Here is an 18035-nt window from a genome sequence, read left to right on the forward strand (position 1 = left end):
CCTGGGTGTTTTACTTCAATGCAGCTGGTAGAACAGAGCTTAAATCAGCTGAATGCTAATGCGGATGAATTTGTTTTTTTCATCTACAGACATGCTTCATTTGTAGATGAGCTAAGGAAGGAACTGTCTCAAGACGTCAGAGACATCAGAAATCTGACGTAACAAATAATGCAGGACAAAAGAATTTGATAGACCAGATATATGTGTAGTAATATATCCGAAAATGTCTGAATAATGACAAAATCTTTATCTTTAATCAGATCATCAACCACGATTCAGGATAGGGTTATAATGTCATATAATGTATTCTTTATTTTATACAGCTAGATAAATGTATACATAGTATACAACACAATAGACAACAGGTAAAAGTGAAATTGGCTCTTGATGTGAAAGAATAAACTGTACAAACCCATCTTTCTGCTCGTACTAATTATCCTCTTTAAATCAAAACAGCCTGGATAGTGAGAGCAGAAGGATTTGTGTGTTCAAAAACATGTTGGAGTCCATCAGTGTTCACCTTTATACTAAATATCTGTCATGATCCTGTGACATTTCAAACATTCCTACGTTTTATGGTAAATGTTAGAATTAAAACCTTTGAATTTTTTTGTATTCTGATGGATGACTTTCGTTCCTTTCAACAGTGTATGTGTGTCTCCTCATATTTCCAACTGAGTTGGAATGCAGTAACAGTTATCCAATGGAATGAAAACAATCCATTAAAAACAAGAAAATGCAAAGGAAGTACAACAGCATTTTGGTGATACTTTTTGGTGGATTTTCTCTTTAATTTCCTGCTGCCTGTGCAACCTGTGGTCTTTACTTTACTTAACAAAAATAAAGTCTGGGAAGCACCAAGACAAGTCATTTTATACTATACTTGTACTAATAATACTAATATACTATGATACCTCCCCATCATTAATATGATGCATTATCTTGGCAAAAAAACTAAGATATAAGGTGTAGTAAGGTCTAATTGTTATGGACAAGAGGTGAAGAAGCAGCCATGCAGCAGGAGAACAGAAGCTTGAGAAGGTTGAGGAAGCACCACTAGCCACCAAGGATATTTCAAAACACACCCTCTCTGTAGAATATACACCATAACCTAAAGTGTGTTCATGCAGCCATAGTGTTGCCTAGATTATGGCAACACATTATTAATTCGTTTTTTCAGTGGATATAGCAGTTCCAAATTCAGCAGCCAGACTACTGACCCATAGAAAATTGTAATTAATTTTAAATGTATCAACTTTAAATGGTGCATATTTAAATATAGTGAAGACAGTGGGACATTTACTTTCATTCCTAGACGTGAACTCCCCAATCTGTAACTATAGAAGGCAAGTTTAAAATAGATGAAGTTGCCCTTTAATGCAGCTTCATTCCACTGATTACCAACAACTTTTAAGATTACTTTTCAGGAACTATTAAACACTGTACTGGCTAGTCTTCTCTTGGTTCAACTTTTCCAGCATCTCATCGACTGTCTTTGCTTTAAAATGTCAAAGATGGTGGTCATCCAGCTAATTTCTGTATTTGGTGATGTTTTATTGCTTGATATTAAAGTTAGGCCTTTCAGGATTTTTGTAATACCTTCCTTTATTACTACACAGCAGCTATTATTGCATGCAGCTGTTTGAATACTGACAATGTTGTGCCTTTATTTTATATCTTTTTTAACTTTGGAAAGTGGTTTGAACTCTTTACTTGAAAGTGCTCCATGAGCAAACTATCGGGTAGTATTGTTGTTGCTAACAAATGACTATTAGGAATATAGTTATTAAACATGGATTTTAGTAGAGAGGTTTAGGAAATCTATATGTCTACTTTGGTTTTACTGCAAACTTCTACTGTTTCATCTAGAACATGGTGAAAAATACACACAGCCCAAGTTTCACATTTGAGAAGCTGGAACAGTGAATTTTTGATTTTTACATGTAAATAATTTTATAAAGCAACTGCTTCAGCTTCTATCAACCAGATGTTAAGTGTCAAGGAGGTGAGAGTTAAACAGTCAGAAAATAACTTTTAGATGATCAAAGAAATGTAAAGCTATGGTTCGTTTAGAGAGCCATGCTTGAGTAAGGCTTCACGCATGGTTATAACAGAACAGATATGAATGCACTGTAATTTGCATATAGGGTTATACAAATGTTTGGGGTCCCTCAAAAAATCTGGACAAAGGGCTTCGGATGGCCATTAATATCGGCCATATATTACTTTTAACTTCACGTAAAGGCACAATAGAGTGCACCACTGCTGCCCCAAAAAAACTCTATCCGGAGGTTTTTATGCACTTTTTTGCCTGGGACCCCCGCTACCCAGTCTAGGATCAACACTGAAACTACATTCACTGTAAAAAATCTGATACTGTGTAAGCTGCGACTAAAGTCATTTTTCTTCTATCAAAACATTTTTGGGGATTTTGATCACTAGTAAAGTTCAGGAGTTCACTGATAAGACTGTATCAAGTGTGCAGGATAATACGTTTTCATTTTGGATGTGAAGCTTGTAAAGTTAATAAACTCTAAATGGCAGTTTGATTTTTATACATAATAGGCAATGGATCAAGAGACAATGATGTAGGAACTACATGGTGCAATCAGGTCTTGTGTGATGTGGCAAACACGGTACTGTGTTTCACATTTCCTTTAGTTCCTCTGTGAAACAAGAAAAACAATGTTGATTCACCGATGAGGTATGTGCTTCTGATAAAAACACAGTGTGAGGGTTGATCTTGAAACTCACAAATTTTCATCCATCACTACCTATGCATGTAACTATTCCACTAAATTATGGTAGTGTGGAGATGTGTGTGATCAATGTCTCTGCATCTCTCTCCTCTGTTACTGTCATAGTATCATGGGTCCTGGTAGAGGTAGACTAACCACAAGTCAAACCACCTAGTCAAACCAAACCACAGATGGTTTGACAATTTACGATAGGACAGCTTTCCTTTTTATCCACAGTCTGTGTCTGTTCTAACATGACTTTAGGTTGCACAGGTCCAGTTCCTGAGGCTTCCTCTTTCCAGAGCAGTGTTCTCTGGGGAGATTCAAACCGTTCTCAGTCATGCAGCGCACTGGCCGCCTTTTGAAGCCCCTTCCACATGACTTGGAGCAGTGTGACCATTTCCCTACATCCCACATGGGACATGGGTCTCCACATGCTCTCACCGCTACAGGCCTGTCACCACTGTCACAGCCCACTGCAGGGAGCCCATCCATGCTCTGGCACTGTACCAGCCTCTTCTGCAGACCTTTGCCACACGTCACTGTGCATTTATCCCAAATTCCTGTCACCCAGTGACTGACCGGTCTCTTACCCATCATCTTTTTCTTAGAATCCACTTTGTTGCTATCTGCTAAGACACTGTTCTGCATTTTGTGGCCTTGGTCCTCTTCTCGCAGGTTCTTCTCTTCTTTGCTCTCTTTGGAGATGTAGAAAGAGTAACGCACTCTTGGAGGAGTCATCTTCCCCACAGACAGTACCTCCACAGTTAGGGGCTCTTGTAAGGGTCGTATGGCCTGTAGAATCTCCACAGATGTCGAAGTGCCGCTGTAGCGGAGCAGGCTGCCTTTCACCAGTAGGTCGCGCTCCACAGCCGACACCACATAGTTGCCGTTGAGAAGGTACTTGCCCTGCCGATTCTTCACTGCTAAGTAGTTTTCGTCACTGACCATTCCTCTGTAGCCACGCTGACGAATGTCAATGTTGGAGGCTCCAACTGGCAGTGTCACCAAAAAGTTGTAGCCATGACTGGAAAAAAACAGCATGGAGATATTAATGTTAAATTCTTCTATCTATTTTACCTGGAAAGTATTTTGGGATAAAACGCACTACAAATACCCACACCTACCACTATTAATGTTGTTGCTGTTTTCTGTGCCATGATCTCAAAATGAACCTCCTCAAATGTTGTCACTCCTTCTTTTTGGTTTTTGCCACAAGAATGCAAACTTTTTAAATTCTCTATACATATACAAAGTACACAAGGAAGTATTTCAACATTAATGCTGATGATTGAAGCTGCAGTTGTCTATGCATATGATTATGATTATATGAAACATAAAGTATCTCCACACTAAAATCACATTTTGAGAAGTACTTGTTTTAGGCGTTTGAATTGCAGGTTTTGTAACGATATGATCTTGAATCGTATTCTAAGCAAATGATCTGATGTTTGCCACTACGTTTAAAGATTTAAACATTCTAAGATGTGATTTTAATTAGATTTAATTCAGCAGACTGCAATCGATGGGAAACAATGATTTGTGCCTGTTTCACACAATCAATTAAATTTTTATTAACTCAAATATGCAACCAAATTAAACAAATGGGATCTATTATGGTCCATTTAGACAGAAACTGTTCTGACTTTTGAGAATGGGACCATTTGCAGTCATGCGATCAATCAAACAAAAAGCATGGAATGTTTTTGTACATTTGCTGTATGTTTTTAACAAAATTATTGTATAGTAGTACTATAGTATTTAAGATGATCTAGCACCTACTGTACGTGTTCTTGTAGTCACAAGTGCAGGCTATTTGTCATGCACATTTTATTTGTCACATGTTTCTGCCAAGACTATCCTAATATTTACTCCACTGTGTTGCCCAAAACACATGTCTGAAGAACATACAGTAACTCTGCACACCCAAGTTTGCACGAATAAACAGCAATTCACAGTTACAAAAGCTCCTGTTGAGGATGATGTCCAGCCGATTACACCTCGGCTCAAGAGCACTAGTGTTAGCACTTCAGCATCAGTATTTCAGTTCCAATTAACATTTTTTTGCAAATAACATGGGTTTTGTCCACCTGACCATCATAAATCCAGAATGTTTCCACCTCCATGACTTGTTTCCAAAATTTCATTTGCACAGTTTTCGTGGCTACTACTAAGCTGCTATGACTATGACAGAAATGTGTAAGAACAAAGTTAGCATGAGAGTGTCAAAATAAAGGTTTGTTTTACATCTGTGACATAAAATCACTGCTCATTTGATCAATGCATCAATCAACACTATGGGACTGTTACACCCCTAGAGGCTTATCATGAAAAGAAGCAAACTAGATAAATATTTGGGCCACGGTAAACAAATCTGGCACATTTTGCAAGGACAACTATAAATGTCTTATACATGCACTGCCACTGCCCCCAGTCAGCTTAATGTCAGTTTATTCTCTGTTTCCACTCTTTGAGCTAAGCCAAAGTAAGTCTACTGTAATGTCATCCAGTTTCCAGAGTCATTAATTTTCATTATAGTTTTGAACAACACATAATATTATATTAATATGTTATTATGGTGATATTCTGCTTAGTAATAAATCACACAATCACAACATCTATCTTGTACAGAGAATAGATAATGATGACTGAGTAGTATAGTGTCATTCACTGATGAAGGAAGAAAGACGTTTCTGCGGCAGTTTTACAAGTACATTTAAAAAAATCATACTCTATTAACACATTAAACATGGAAAATGACAGCAATAACCTTAAATAACCTTGTGGTAGGTGCAGCTCAGACTTGTGCAATGTGCAGGAGAGGTTTTTGAATACTCTTCCTCACAGCACTGACATAGTCACTCTGACATAGTCTTTGGCTGTGCTTCACCCTTGGATTAAAGTTTTAATGTTCATATGTTTTTGAGAGCAGCCTAAGAATATTTTTTGGCCTGTGGCACAGCAGGTCTGGCTAAGCAGACTCACATGCTACAAATACTTGTTTTTAACTGGAAGCCAGAAATATTGGCCAATGAGCTTTTATCATTAGCAACAGTTCAGAATATAAAAATGGTGTTAAAAATATATGTCTATCAGAAATAATCTAGACTAGTATAGACTAGATCTCCTTTAGAGCTCCATGCATGAACTGGCTTTTGATTAATGTCTTTGGCCAAGGTTAACATACTTTTTCCAACCTACAAAATGAATGTTTGAATATGAACAGCAGAGGGATGCGTGCTATTATTTCAATAAGATTGTTTTTGCTCATAAATGTAACTTAGAAGAGTAATAAAACATATCTACTACCTACTTATAAAATATTGTTGACCTTGACCTGTCATGTCACTGTAAAACTTGAGAGTGGTGCCGATGTTTTACTTACACAGGTTTGGTGAACATTCCTGAGACCTTTTTGCAGCCCTGGTTGTCCCCACCACACACCCCACACTTGTCAAACATCTTGTTAGAGTCCAGCTTGCCATCGCAGCCTGCCTTGATGCATTTTCCCTGAACACATACAGCTGAGGTGTCAGGAGAGCAGGGTGTCCCATCCACAACCTGCAGGATTTGAATTTTAAAATGATATTATGCTGAGCTGGTGTCATTGGATAATATTTGCACATATGGAACAGAAAAAAAGAGAGCACAAGAAAGAAATTGTACTGCAATGCTTCAAACATTGTGAGTATACAAACAGACACACATAGAAACCAGAGTGCAGTGTCCTTTGGGGTAAACAAGATGGCTTGTATCACTCCTACAACCTTGTTTCCAACTGATCTCATAAATAGCTGCTGCCAAGCCACATCTGTGAAGTGATACTGTTCGCGCATGGTTTTGTTTCTCACCACTCTATCTGTCCTATAGCAGCAGCCACTGTCTACTGCATCTAACACCTAACCACTCATCGCTCTGTAGATGGAACTAGCTGTAACTTCTTTGATTGTGGGGGTCAGAGGTCAAATAACTCTAGGCAAACAGTTACTTTTAAATCCAACCGTGGAAACCTTTGTAAACATGGAGTTGCTCAGTATTTCTACCTAAATGTTCCCATGACTTACAGTGAGGTGTTTAATGACAAGGATTTGATTTTCATTAGCAGCTAAGATAGCTTATACCCATTCACTCAGGATATTAACTGAATTACTCAATGTCATGTCTCAGGTTCTTAGGTAGTTCTAAGTGTGGCTGGACATTTTATTCATAGTATTGTAATTAAAGGTACTGTCTTCACTGCACTGTCTGCAACACATTTGCAGTATAACTAGCAATTATCTGGCTCCATTCAGGTTCTGGGTGTTTGGCTAATGTACATTAACATTTTGTAGTAATTTTCATTTAGGATTTCATTCAGTGTTTAGGTACAATGAACAGTGGAAGGAGATGCAGTCTGGTAGTACATTTGATGTAAGGAAAGGTGAGAACAGGATATATACCTTTGGAGCAAGAACATAGAAGTACCCAGTCCCATTAGCACGGCAGATGAGTTTACATTTGTCCTTGGGAGAGATCCCTGAATATTTGGGAAGCCAAACCACAGATGAACCCAGTCGGTTGGTGTTCAGGTTCAACCCATTGAATGCCTCACACTGCTCCCCACGGAAACTCTTACCTGGAAGTACAAAAACAACTTCACTGTACATTTCCAACTTCTTCAGCATAATTTAACATATCATACTTTATTCAGCAGTGTGTTTCTATTATCCTAAAAAGGCTGCACTACTTACTATGCATTTAGAATAATATTGGTTGAAGATTAGTCCACAAAAATCTTAATAATATTTTATTATTTCATTCAGATATCATGGTTGCATTCTAGAAGTAAGAAAATGCTATTCAAGATCCCACTGAGGTTTATAACATCCCTAACAACACAAAATCCAGCCTTGGGATGCAGCTTTTCTTAACAGTATGTGATGTGACTTACTTGGCTGCTTTAAATAAGTAGAGTAGGTTTTTAAAAACAATATTATTCCCTATTTACTAATATTTTTTATAATGTTCATAAGAACAATTAATAAAAATGCTTAATGGGGAAGTGCATTGATGTTTGCGCTCCATAAATATCATATATTCCTTGTTAAAATGTTTTAACCAATACCACGTAAACATCCAGCACAGAGTTAGGCTGTATGAGCTCTGTGCACAGGGTTAAACTACAAGCAATATATGATATTTATGGAGCGCAAACGTCAATGCACTTCCCCATTAAGCATTTTGCATTTTGCTTTCTTGCTCTGTGGGGGTCGAAAAGTCAATTCCACTTTGTGTCTTTTACTTTTACCTGTATCAGGGCAAGCGTTGTGGTTACAGGAGCGATATTTGATGCGAAGCCCGTAGCAGTATTTGCCTCCATTCGCAGGGACAGGGTTGTCACACTGTCTCCTGGCGAGCTGGACTCCTCCACCACATGTTCGGGAACAGTCACCGTATGCACTCCACTTCCCCCACCGGCCATCAACCTGAGACAGAAATAGGTTTGAGGCGTATCCTTTTGCCCACGAAAATGACTAACAAAGACTGATTTTTTAACACTCACTTTAATTCCCATTGTGCTCTTCTGATCAGTGCAGCCTCCCCGGTAGCAGACCTTACCATTTCCACAGCTAGTGCCGTCTGCCCAGGGAAAGTGTCGCGTTTGGCAGACCAGCTGTCCGTGGGCTTTGCCAGTGCACCACAGTTTGTTGCAGGGCTGCATGTATGGGCAAGGCTTGGAGCCGGCACCAAAGGCTAGCTCACACTGACGGTGCAGGCTGTAGCTAGAGCCAGGCAGGTTGTCTGAGAGAGATAGCTGCCTCTGAGGCTGGTCCAGCAGACAGTCTCCTGCAGAAACAAACCAACAGCACTGCAGACAATCAGAGTGCAGCTGTTACTCCTCATATTGATAATAAAGTGACTAAATAACTGAACGTATACTTTCATATGAGGGCCCTATGACAAGCGATTGTGGCCTTTGGTTGGTGCCTGATTAAATAATAAAAAACTTTTGGTTTTCATCACTCTTATCAACCTCATTCCCAGCAGCTGTTTTTAAGGCTTTAGTTCAATAGCTCTAATAAATGAAGAGTGGAAATGCAGTTGGTCCTGATGACATACCTGTGGAGTTATGGAAGTGTCTAGTAGAGGTGGCAGTTTCTGACTAGTTTGTTTAACAAGATCTTGGAGAGTCAGAGGATGCCTGAGGAATGGAGGAGATGTGTGCAAAATGGAGGAGATGTATGGTGCCATTTTTTAAGAACAAGGGAGATGTGCAGAGCTGTGGCAACTACAGATGAATAAAGCTGAGGAGCCATACAATAAAGTTGTGGGAAAGAGTAGTTGAAGCTAGGCTAAGGGCAGAGGTGAGCATCTGTGAGCAGCAATATGGTTTCATGCCTAGAAAGAGAACAACAGATGCAGAAATTGCTTTGAGGATGCTGATGGAGAAGTACAGAGAGGGTCATAGGGAGTATGAAAGGAAAGGTGTTCAAGACGGTGGTGAGACCAGCGGTGTTGTTCGGCTTAGAGACAGTGGCACTGAAGAAGGAGGACCTACAGTAGGTCCTCCTTCTTCCTCCTTCCTCTGACAGGAGTCAGAGCTCTAGGTACCAGAGCTTAAGATGTTGAGGTTCACTTTGGGATCGACAAGGATGGACAGGATTGGGAACGAGTACATCAGAGGGACAGCTCATGTTAGATGTTTTGGAGATTTGAGGTGGTTTGAACATGTTCAGAGGAGAGATGTGGAATATATCGGTAAAAGGATGCTGAAGTTGGAGCTGGCAGGCAGGAGATCTAGAAGAAGACCAAAGAGGAGATTTATGGATGTAGTGAGAGAGGACATGAAGTTAGTTTGTGTCAGAGATGAGGATGCAGAGGATAGAATTAAATGGAGGCACACGATTCGCTGTGGTGACCCCTGAAAGAGAACAGCCAAAAAGAAAAGAAGGAATGTAGCTGATGAACATTTAGCTTAGGAGCCTCATTCTTATAGGATTTGGTGGAGACCAATACAAAAGAAAATCAGGTAACTTTAGAAACAACTCTAAATGACTATCAATGGCTCATTCTTTGTTGGCTGGATGTATTAAGATGGTTGTTTGCTCACATATTTTGCAACATAATTAGATGATAATATGTCACTGGTTTTCACTACTTGCATATGGCAAAAAGTATCCAACATCTCCTCCAGAGTGGTTACACCTCCTTCCTGCTCTGTTTCCAGAGAGGTTCTGCGTCCACCTTTGCCTTCTGAAAGGGTTCCACCCCTGGGCTGTCCTCCAGCCACTCTTTTTCTTTTCTCTACACTGAACCCAACCCAAAAATCTATAAACAAAACTAAAGAGCTGATAATACATACGGTAAACCTTGCTTTTTGAAAACACTATGCATTTAAAGGATGTTCCACCTGCAGGCAGTGTTATTTAACATACGCAAACAACTGCTCTAAATGCATTGATGCATTATTCACCCAGTTTGTTGGTAGAATTCTGTACAAAAGCAGAGGTAGATCTGCATGAGACAGTGCAGGCTCCTGTTCATGTTTAGATTAGGCAAATGACTCATTCAGGCTGAAGTGTTAAACTTTGTAAATGCTCATTTGCTTTTGGCCAGTGACAGGCCTGGTGGAGGGCAGGTAATAAATGGATGTGTGTAATTATGTCTATTACACAGAAACCACTTACACTCACTTATGGGAGTTTACACTCAGACAGAGAAAGACTTGGCAGAGACGTGGGTACTGTGTTTCATTAGTAGCTTCAAATACATCTCAAAGGAAATACTTTGTTGTATATACAGAACATGTTCAGTTTCATCTGTGTTAAATGTTTTATTAGACATGAATTGTTTCCCCTCTAGTTACTGAACTTTTGTCTGTTCCTACTGTTCCCTAAAGAGCCTGCAATTAATCCAAAATGCTGCAGCAAGAGTGCTGACTGGAACTACAAGAGAGATCATATTTCACCTTCACTAGCTTCTCTCCATTAGCTTCCCATAAAATCTAAAATATAATTTAAAACCCTGCTTCTTACATATAAAGCTCTGAATGGTCAGGCTCCATCATATACAGAAGTACCATATCATCCCAATAGACCACTTCAATCTCAGAATGCAGGCCTACTTGTGGTTCCCAGAATTGGGAGACAGAGCCTTTAGCTATCAAGCTCCTCTCCTGTGGAACCAGCTCTCAGTTTAGATTCAGAAGCAGAAACCCTCTCTACTTTTAAGTCTAGGCTTTTAAGTCTACCTTCCTCTTTGATAAAGCTTATAGTTAGTTATAGTTATGCTGCTATAGGCTTAGAACTGCTTGGGGACCCACCCCACAATGCACTGAGCTCCTTTCCTCCTCTTGTCGCTCTCTCCTCTCCTCACAACCCAAAAATGTTACCACTTATGACAAATAACTCTGTGTTTTCTCCTGTATTTGTCTTTCTCCCTCTCTATCTACGTCCTTCTGTTCCTTTCTGGTGTCGCTGGCTTTGAAGATGTGTTTTCCAGTGTGCAGCTACTGGTCCTACCAACTTGCCCAGTATTTTGTTTTTGCTTTTTGTTGCTCTTTTCCTTTCTCTCTCCACTTTCCACTCATCCCCACCCAGTCAAGGCAGATGGCCGCCTACCCTGAGCCTCAAAAATACACAAACTTAACCTATTAGCTTTTTCAAAAAGATCCAAATCTTTAAAAAAGAGAGTGCAGGTGATTAGGCGAGTTTTAAGTTTTAAACTGCAAAGAGGTGGCACAGGGTTATTCTAAGCCGCTTTTCGTGGAACAACTTTGTAACACAGCTGAAAGGGTAGAATGTCTATGAAACGGAAACTAAACATTTAGCTGGAAACAGTCTCCTTTTTGTCCGGTGTGGAAGCTGCCACTGACACTTCTCAACTGGACAACAATTATGTTTCCCACCCACCACAGGTAAGAAATATTAACATAAAACATGTATATAATGTTAGCTGCGATGTAATAAAAATGGCTGTTAATGCGGAATTTTAACCTTTTTTTATTTATAATCTGTTTTGTTTGCTCTAATTTAAAGCTAACGAACTTAGCCTGTAAGTTAAAGCTAGTAAGCCTAACATACTATTGCTCATAACAGTTATTCTGTTTACTTCATGCATTCACAAATATTGGACAAACCAATGTACAGAAGAACAAATGTGTAGATGTATGTGGATATGGCTCATTTATAGGTAACTGGGCGACTGTGGCGAAGGAAGGTAGAGCGGTTGTCCACCAATCTCACAGTTGTTGGTTCAATCCCCCGCTCCTCCGGTCACATGTCGAAGTGTCCTTGAGCAAGACACTGAACCCCAACTTAGTTGCTCCCGGTGAGTGTTGGCCAGCTGCAGAGCAGCTCCCCCACCAGTGTATGAATGTGTGTGTGATTGTGAGTGTGAATGGGTGAATAAGAAGCAGTGTAAAGCGCTTTGTGTGCCAATAGGTAGAAAAGCGCTATATAAGTGCAGACCATTTACCATTTACCATTTAATGTGATTGTAGCCATAGATTGTATTCAGTTAACAGAAGTTGACGCTGTTTGACTTATTCTGTTAAAAAACATGTTTGTATAGCATTAAAATCCAAATTGCTCATCAGCTCATCAGTCAATAGAAGAACTAACACTAATTACTGAGATCGTCAGTTTCACCATGTCTACATAGAGCCAAGGTCTGTTTATTGTGGGTGCAACGAGATTACTACCACCTGAAGCCTGGACAGGATTTGTGGTCCACCTGAGTCCAGAGACACACTGAGAAAATATGTTTACTAACCATGACCTCTGTCCAGGAACTCAGTAATGATGGCTGCACTGCACACAGACCAGGGCCGGCTCCTGTCAATCTGAATCAGCGTGGGAGACATCATGTGGTCGTCCTTTAGTTTCCCAAATACCTCCTCACATGCCTTCACATTGTCATGGGGCATGTTGAAAACATGGCCTGAGGGGAGAGAGTTGGCCGGGAGTGGAGAAAGAATAGTCAAGTACTTGTATTTTCTGATGTACCATGCAGTAAAGTTTCAGCAGGTATAATACTAAAATCTAAAACATAAAAAGAAACCTGTTACATCACTGCTATGTGATAGCAGAAAGGAATACAGCTACAGTATTCATGGCATAATAACACTGTTGTGTATATTCATTCTAAACCAGGCTTTGCAGAATTTCAGCTCCCAAAGGAATCCTTTGATGTCCTAACAGCTTGAAAGTTGCTCAGTGTATTTTGCTTTTTAAATCTGTACAAAATAGAATTGTTAAAAGATAGTGTTGAAGTTATTTACTGTAATATCATAAGTTGCCAGATACTCAGTTCTGGTCTTTGACATGGTTGAAAAAATAACCTTTTGATAAGCAGAACACAGTAACTACAAGTAGCTTTTATTTATCACTAAAATCTTGTGTGTAACTTTCCCTAAAACTGCATGAGTTCGTTACTCTTTTTGTACAGGCTAAGCAAAAACGTACTGGCAAACTTACTTTATGAACTTTAGATAATAGGCTAGCTAGTGTAACCATGTTATCTCTCCAGTTCCTTATGTAAGACACAGACACACAAATGGTATCAATCTTTTCATCTCATTCTGAGAAATAAATGAATTTACCAAAGCAATTAAACTCCAAATATTGCCATATCCACCGTCAGCGTATGCTAAAATCAATCATGCCTTTTAAAGAGCTGTAGATGAAGCCCGAGGGGACACAAGTTTGTTTGTTTTTCTTTCCTTATATATTAAATATTTACAAAATTTGCTAGAAAATATATGACAACATTTGTTAGTTATGTTATGTATATAAAGTAGTAGTTGTATCAAGTAACCTTTATTTGGCATTTGCAGCTGCACTGTGTAAAGTTTGTGCATCTGTAATGTCCTTGGTCTATGGGATCCAAATATTTGCCGGTTTTGATTCTGCCCATGTAATTAAAGGCCCTTACAAATGTAACATCAGGTAAATGCAGTTTTATAACTGGCAGGAGTAAGCCTGAGCAGTGGTCCAGGATCAACTAAGAACCACTGATGCAGAGCCCTCGGGCCAGGCCAGTCTGCAAACTGATGTTGTGTGTATACATCTGTCAAACTCAATTGAAGAAATCCTTTGATATTTAAAACCTAAGTATATATTCTTCTCTTGCCCTGCTACAGTCCATATGTGTATTAGCATAAATCTAAAATGCAGAATGGACGTGAGTTTCTTTCCCATGTCAATCAACTATACTTTCCTCACTTTCTACCAATATTAAGTCATATTTCTTACCAAGTTCATGGGCAGTTGTAAAAGCTGAGGGCAAGCCATCATCTTCAATGACGGAGCAGCTTCTTTTCGGGTCACACACCGTACCGACGTCAGCCATCCCGAGGGTATCACAAGTTGTGGCTCCACAAAGATCCTGACGACACAGACATATAAATATTAAAATTGAAATCAGTTTTCATTATTCTTACAGGAAGCTCGAAAAATCAGATGGGACTTGTGCCATGTTCAAACATGTGTTGTGTGGCTGAGCAGTGAGCTACAGAATGAACAGACCATGAAGAGCACTAATCAGAAATATGCAGTGGACTGAACTATACTGCCAAAAGTATTCGCTCACCCATCCAAATAAATGAATTCAGGTGCACAAAGCAAGGTCCATAAAGACATGGGTGAGTGAGTTTGGTGTGGAAGAACTTGACTGGCCTGCACAGAGTTCTGACCTCACCCCGATAGAACACCTTTGGGATGAATCAGAGCGAAGCACTGTGAATTATGTATTTCATAAACACACTCCTAAACCTCGTGGAAAGCCTTCCCAGAGGAGTTGAAGCTGTTATAGCTGCAAAGGATGGGCCGACGTCATATTACACCCTATGGATTAAGAATGGGATGTCACTAAAGTTCATATGGGTCTAAAGGCAGGTGAGCAAATACTTTTGGCAATATAGTGTATCTCCCTGACCCAGCAATAAGCAAACCAGATTCCCATGTGCTCTGTCATGGGAATCTGGTTTGCTTATTGCTGCGTCAGGGGAGATAGTCCACTCCAGATTTCTGTTTGGTATTTGGTTAAAGAGATAAAAGGATGAGACCCACCTGCAGCCCACAGCCCACAGTGATGTCAAACCAAATCATGTTAGCATGTTAGTATGCAGATGTTATCACTAAGCTTTAGAGGACCACAGTGCCTAAGTATACACAGCCTCACAAGCTGTAGGAGGGTCTGGAGACACTTTAGTCTTGTCACTCTGATGTACATTACAGGAAAAGTTACAAGCCTTTTCCCACTGGAACAAGTCGATCAAAATGAGTTTATTGTGCTTTTTAATAGTCTGAGTAAATTTGTATACACAGTGAATGATGAAGTTAACCCAGTGTTGCAGAGAGGCTAACGGTGCCAAATGAACTCTCTGCCATATATGTATTCCACACCACTCGCTGTCCATAACCTATTACAGGTTTTTTTCCAGTGCAGCAGCTGGACTCATTGTGCCTTATGAGGAAACTGGCCTTGGACTTTCCTATATATGCATATAATTGCCCTCAGTAAGGGGATGTTTCTCAGCACTGGAATCATTCTTCCCTCTTTTTGAAGTGTTTTTGTCCTGTATGTTGCTATGCAGTGAAGAGGCCAAACTGGACACTAAGAAAAGAAAAGCAATGACAACCTGGCATCAGTGAGGGAAAGACAAAGATAAGTTACTCACAAAGGAAAATGTTTCAGCCTGCTAGTCAGCAGTAACAGCTTTGGTGGTCATGCAGGATAATCAGATAGCTGCAGGCTACGCTGAACGTTTTACACCCTGTTGGTTCACATCAGTTTGAATGGAGGAGGGAATAAATTTGGGTTCAAACTATATATTTTTTAAATGATCAGATCTTTATGAAAGTGACTCAGTTCTTATTCCATAGAGGCAGACAGATGAGATTTTTTTATGGGAAGAACTTAGTGAGTTCGTCTTTTTCAGTGACTCACTAAGGCCATTAACAGAGAACTAATGAAGAGCACTCGCATAGTTGTGTAGATAGAAGGTTGCACCAAAACAATGATTAAGTATTGGTTACAGAATGAGGGACACAACGTAACCAAAAAGAAACACAAATAAGACATAAAAGGACCATATGCTGTCAACACTGTAAGGATTAAAAGATGACAAATAACCAAAAAGAGCTGCGAATGACAATACATTAAATCACTACGGTAACATCTGAAACTCCTTGTTCACCTAAAAATGACTGTAAATATTATTTTCAAGTGTCTTTCTTCAATCTAAGAATTGTGTGTGTGTGTGTGTGTGTGTGTGCGTGTTTGGGGAGGGGTTGTTATTTCTCTGTACCCTGGGGCCCATCGTCTCACATAGTGTCCATATCCTTCTTTGCTTTGCCCGGTGTGATGCATTAGAGCTGAGACTGATGGAGCTCACTCCTCATGTGCTTACCTGTCGGGTGAACAGGATTGCGGTGTCCCAGTACTCAGGGTGCTTGTCACTGTGGGTATTCAGCTTCTTCTGCCAGGAGCAGAAGTTGCGCAGAGTCAGGGCTGCATTACTGGAAACCTTTGGTCCCTTGTCAGCTTCATTCGTCACCATGAAGCCCACCACCACTATGTTTATGGAGTTTAAAATGCTCGGGTGCTTATAAAGCCTGGCTGCTACTGACATCAGGGTCAGGAGGTAATGCTTCAGGTCATCCCCGTGAAATTTAGCCATCGACTCATCTGCCACCACGAGCACTTCCACAAATCTAGGAACAGAGGCGAACCTCTTGGACCTCCCTAAGGTTTTCAACACAGTTTCAGTTAAGCCATCATTCTCCAGTTCACTCATGTACTTGTACTTCTCCAGGGAAATGTTGAACTTGGTGACCGGTGTAACTCCACATCTGCTGGTGAAGTTCCCGCCGGAGTACAGAGTGCGTCTCTTGCGACGGATAACGTGCTGCTTGTGGAAAGAGTTGAATTTGTTTCTATATCCACGCGTCATCGCTGCGTCTTCAGTCGTGGTCTGGCTAATGAAATACTCCATGTCTTTATAGAAGAACCCCCCGCGGAGACCGTTACACAGGCTAAGCGCTGCGAAAGAGTCCGGATCTCCGTTGACATCACCGGAGTGGAAACATTCGCTGAGGTCAGCGGGTACAAGCGTGGTGGATGCTGAGGAGTCGTCCTTAGGCGGCACACTACCCGCTGCGAGGAACCCAGCATCAGGCGCAAGCTGGAGATAGAATTCCTGTTTAAATGCACTCAGTCTAATAACAATCTGTCTTTCAATAAATTGTTCCGCACGCCCGTGTAGCTGTTTGCCGTGCTCCACAAGAACAGGTGTGCACGTATCTACCTCCATGCAATGCATCAGCTTCAAATACAGTAGCAATTTTATAAAAATAAATAAAATACGAATGAGAAAAGCCATCGTTGCTCCTGCTCAGTGAAGTCCGCACTATGACTTGGGTGCTGTGCGCAATGGCAGCGAGCGCAGCTTGCGCGTCCTTAGAAAACTAAGCACCCGCACTGGTGTCCAGCTTTCTTTCCATCTTGTCTACTCTGACCACCAACTTATCTTAGCCTTTGTGCTTCAGAGTATACCGGTGATCACTGTCGGCTGAAACCAGTCGGCTATGTGAGCAAGATTAAGCTCATTGGTCATACGTCTGAGTTTGTGCTGCAGACCACAGCCACTTGTAACTCTCCAAATATTATATTTTCTGCAGGGCATGTGTGACAGGAGCACACAGCCCCCTCCTACCGCCCAGAGTGACTACGAGGCGGAAAAGACAAGCAGCAAAGACAAGTTTGATTCGGAGGTTTATGACATTTCCACATTCATTTCAAATGAATGCACCTGGCTCTCAAACTTTAAACACAATTTTACAATTTCTGTAAAAACCTTGTGATTCCCCTTTCACTCAATCCAATAATTTAATTTAACAACGTAACAACATAACAACGTTTGTAAAAGCACAGTTAAAAAAATTAAGACAGAAAATGGCAAAATGCATTAAAAATACTACACAGCGGCATTCAAGGAGACGCATTTTTGTCTACATATGCTCAAACGGAGGACACGTGTATTAGAAGAGTATTGTAAACTTAAATCTGCGAGAACAGCGACACCTGTTTGCACCTGAACTTCACTGGAACCTTAGCGCGTCCGTGCGCTTGAATAAATGTCTTGTGCTCTGTCGCCATCTGTCGCTTAACGTCGAAACTGCGTCTCCGGGATCAGTTTCCATTGTTTACCCACGTTCTTCTGGCGAAGTCCAACACAATGGTGCCTGGCAGAACATGAATTCAGTCTTGCAATAAAGCAGAAGTCATACATACAAAATACTTCTATTTATAAAC

The 18035-nt window shown here is 40.4% G+C and overlaps 1 protein-coding gene across 1 annotated transcript; it reads right to left on the minus strand.

Moving 5' to 3' along the window:
- Positions 1 to 232: 232 nt before the first annotated feature.
- Positions 233 to 17415, minus strand: LOC137129162 (A disintegrin and metalloproteinase with thrombospondin motifs 15-like). Its single transcript, XM_067508085.1, has 8 exons — positions 16132 to 17415; positions 13973 to 14105; positions 12492 to 12659; positions 8281 to 8564; positions 8026 to 8203; positions 7178 to 7353; positions 6124 to 6299; positions 233 to 3765 (listed from the first exon to the last, which is right to left on the minus strand). Exons 1-8 carry the CDS (start codon positions 17101 to 17103, stop codon positions 2988 to 2990), a joined length of 2865 nt encoding a protein of 954 aa, XP_067364186.1. The 5' UTR covers positions 17104 to 17415; the 3' UTR covers positions 233 to 2987.
- Between the last annotated feature and the right edge of the window lie 620 nt (positions 17416 to 18035).

Source organism: Channa argus, chromosome 6 (assembly GCF_033026475.1).
Source record: "Channa argus isolate prfri chromosome 6, Channa argus male v1.0, whole genome shotgun sequence".
NCBI classification, from domain to species: domain Eukaryota; kingdom Metazoa; phylum Chordata; class Actinopteri; order Anabantiformes; family Channidae; genus Channa; species Channa argus.

Coding starts and splice junctions, on each gene's coding strand:
- LOC137129162 (XM_067508085.1), bottom strand. CDS start 17,103: ATGGCTTTTCTCATTCGTATTTTATTTATTTTTATAAAATTGCTACTG. Junction 12,660..13,972: donor TACAACTGCCCATGAACTTG/GTAAGAAATATG, acceptor CTCTCCCCTCAG/GCCATGTTTTCAACATGCCC. Junction 3,766..6,123: donor GGAATGTTCACCAAACCTGT/GTAAGTAAAACA, acceptor GTTTTTTTCCAG/TCATGGCTACAACTTTTTGG.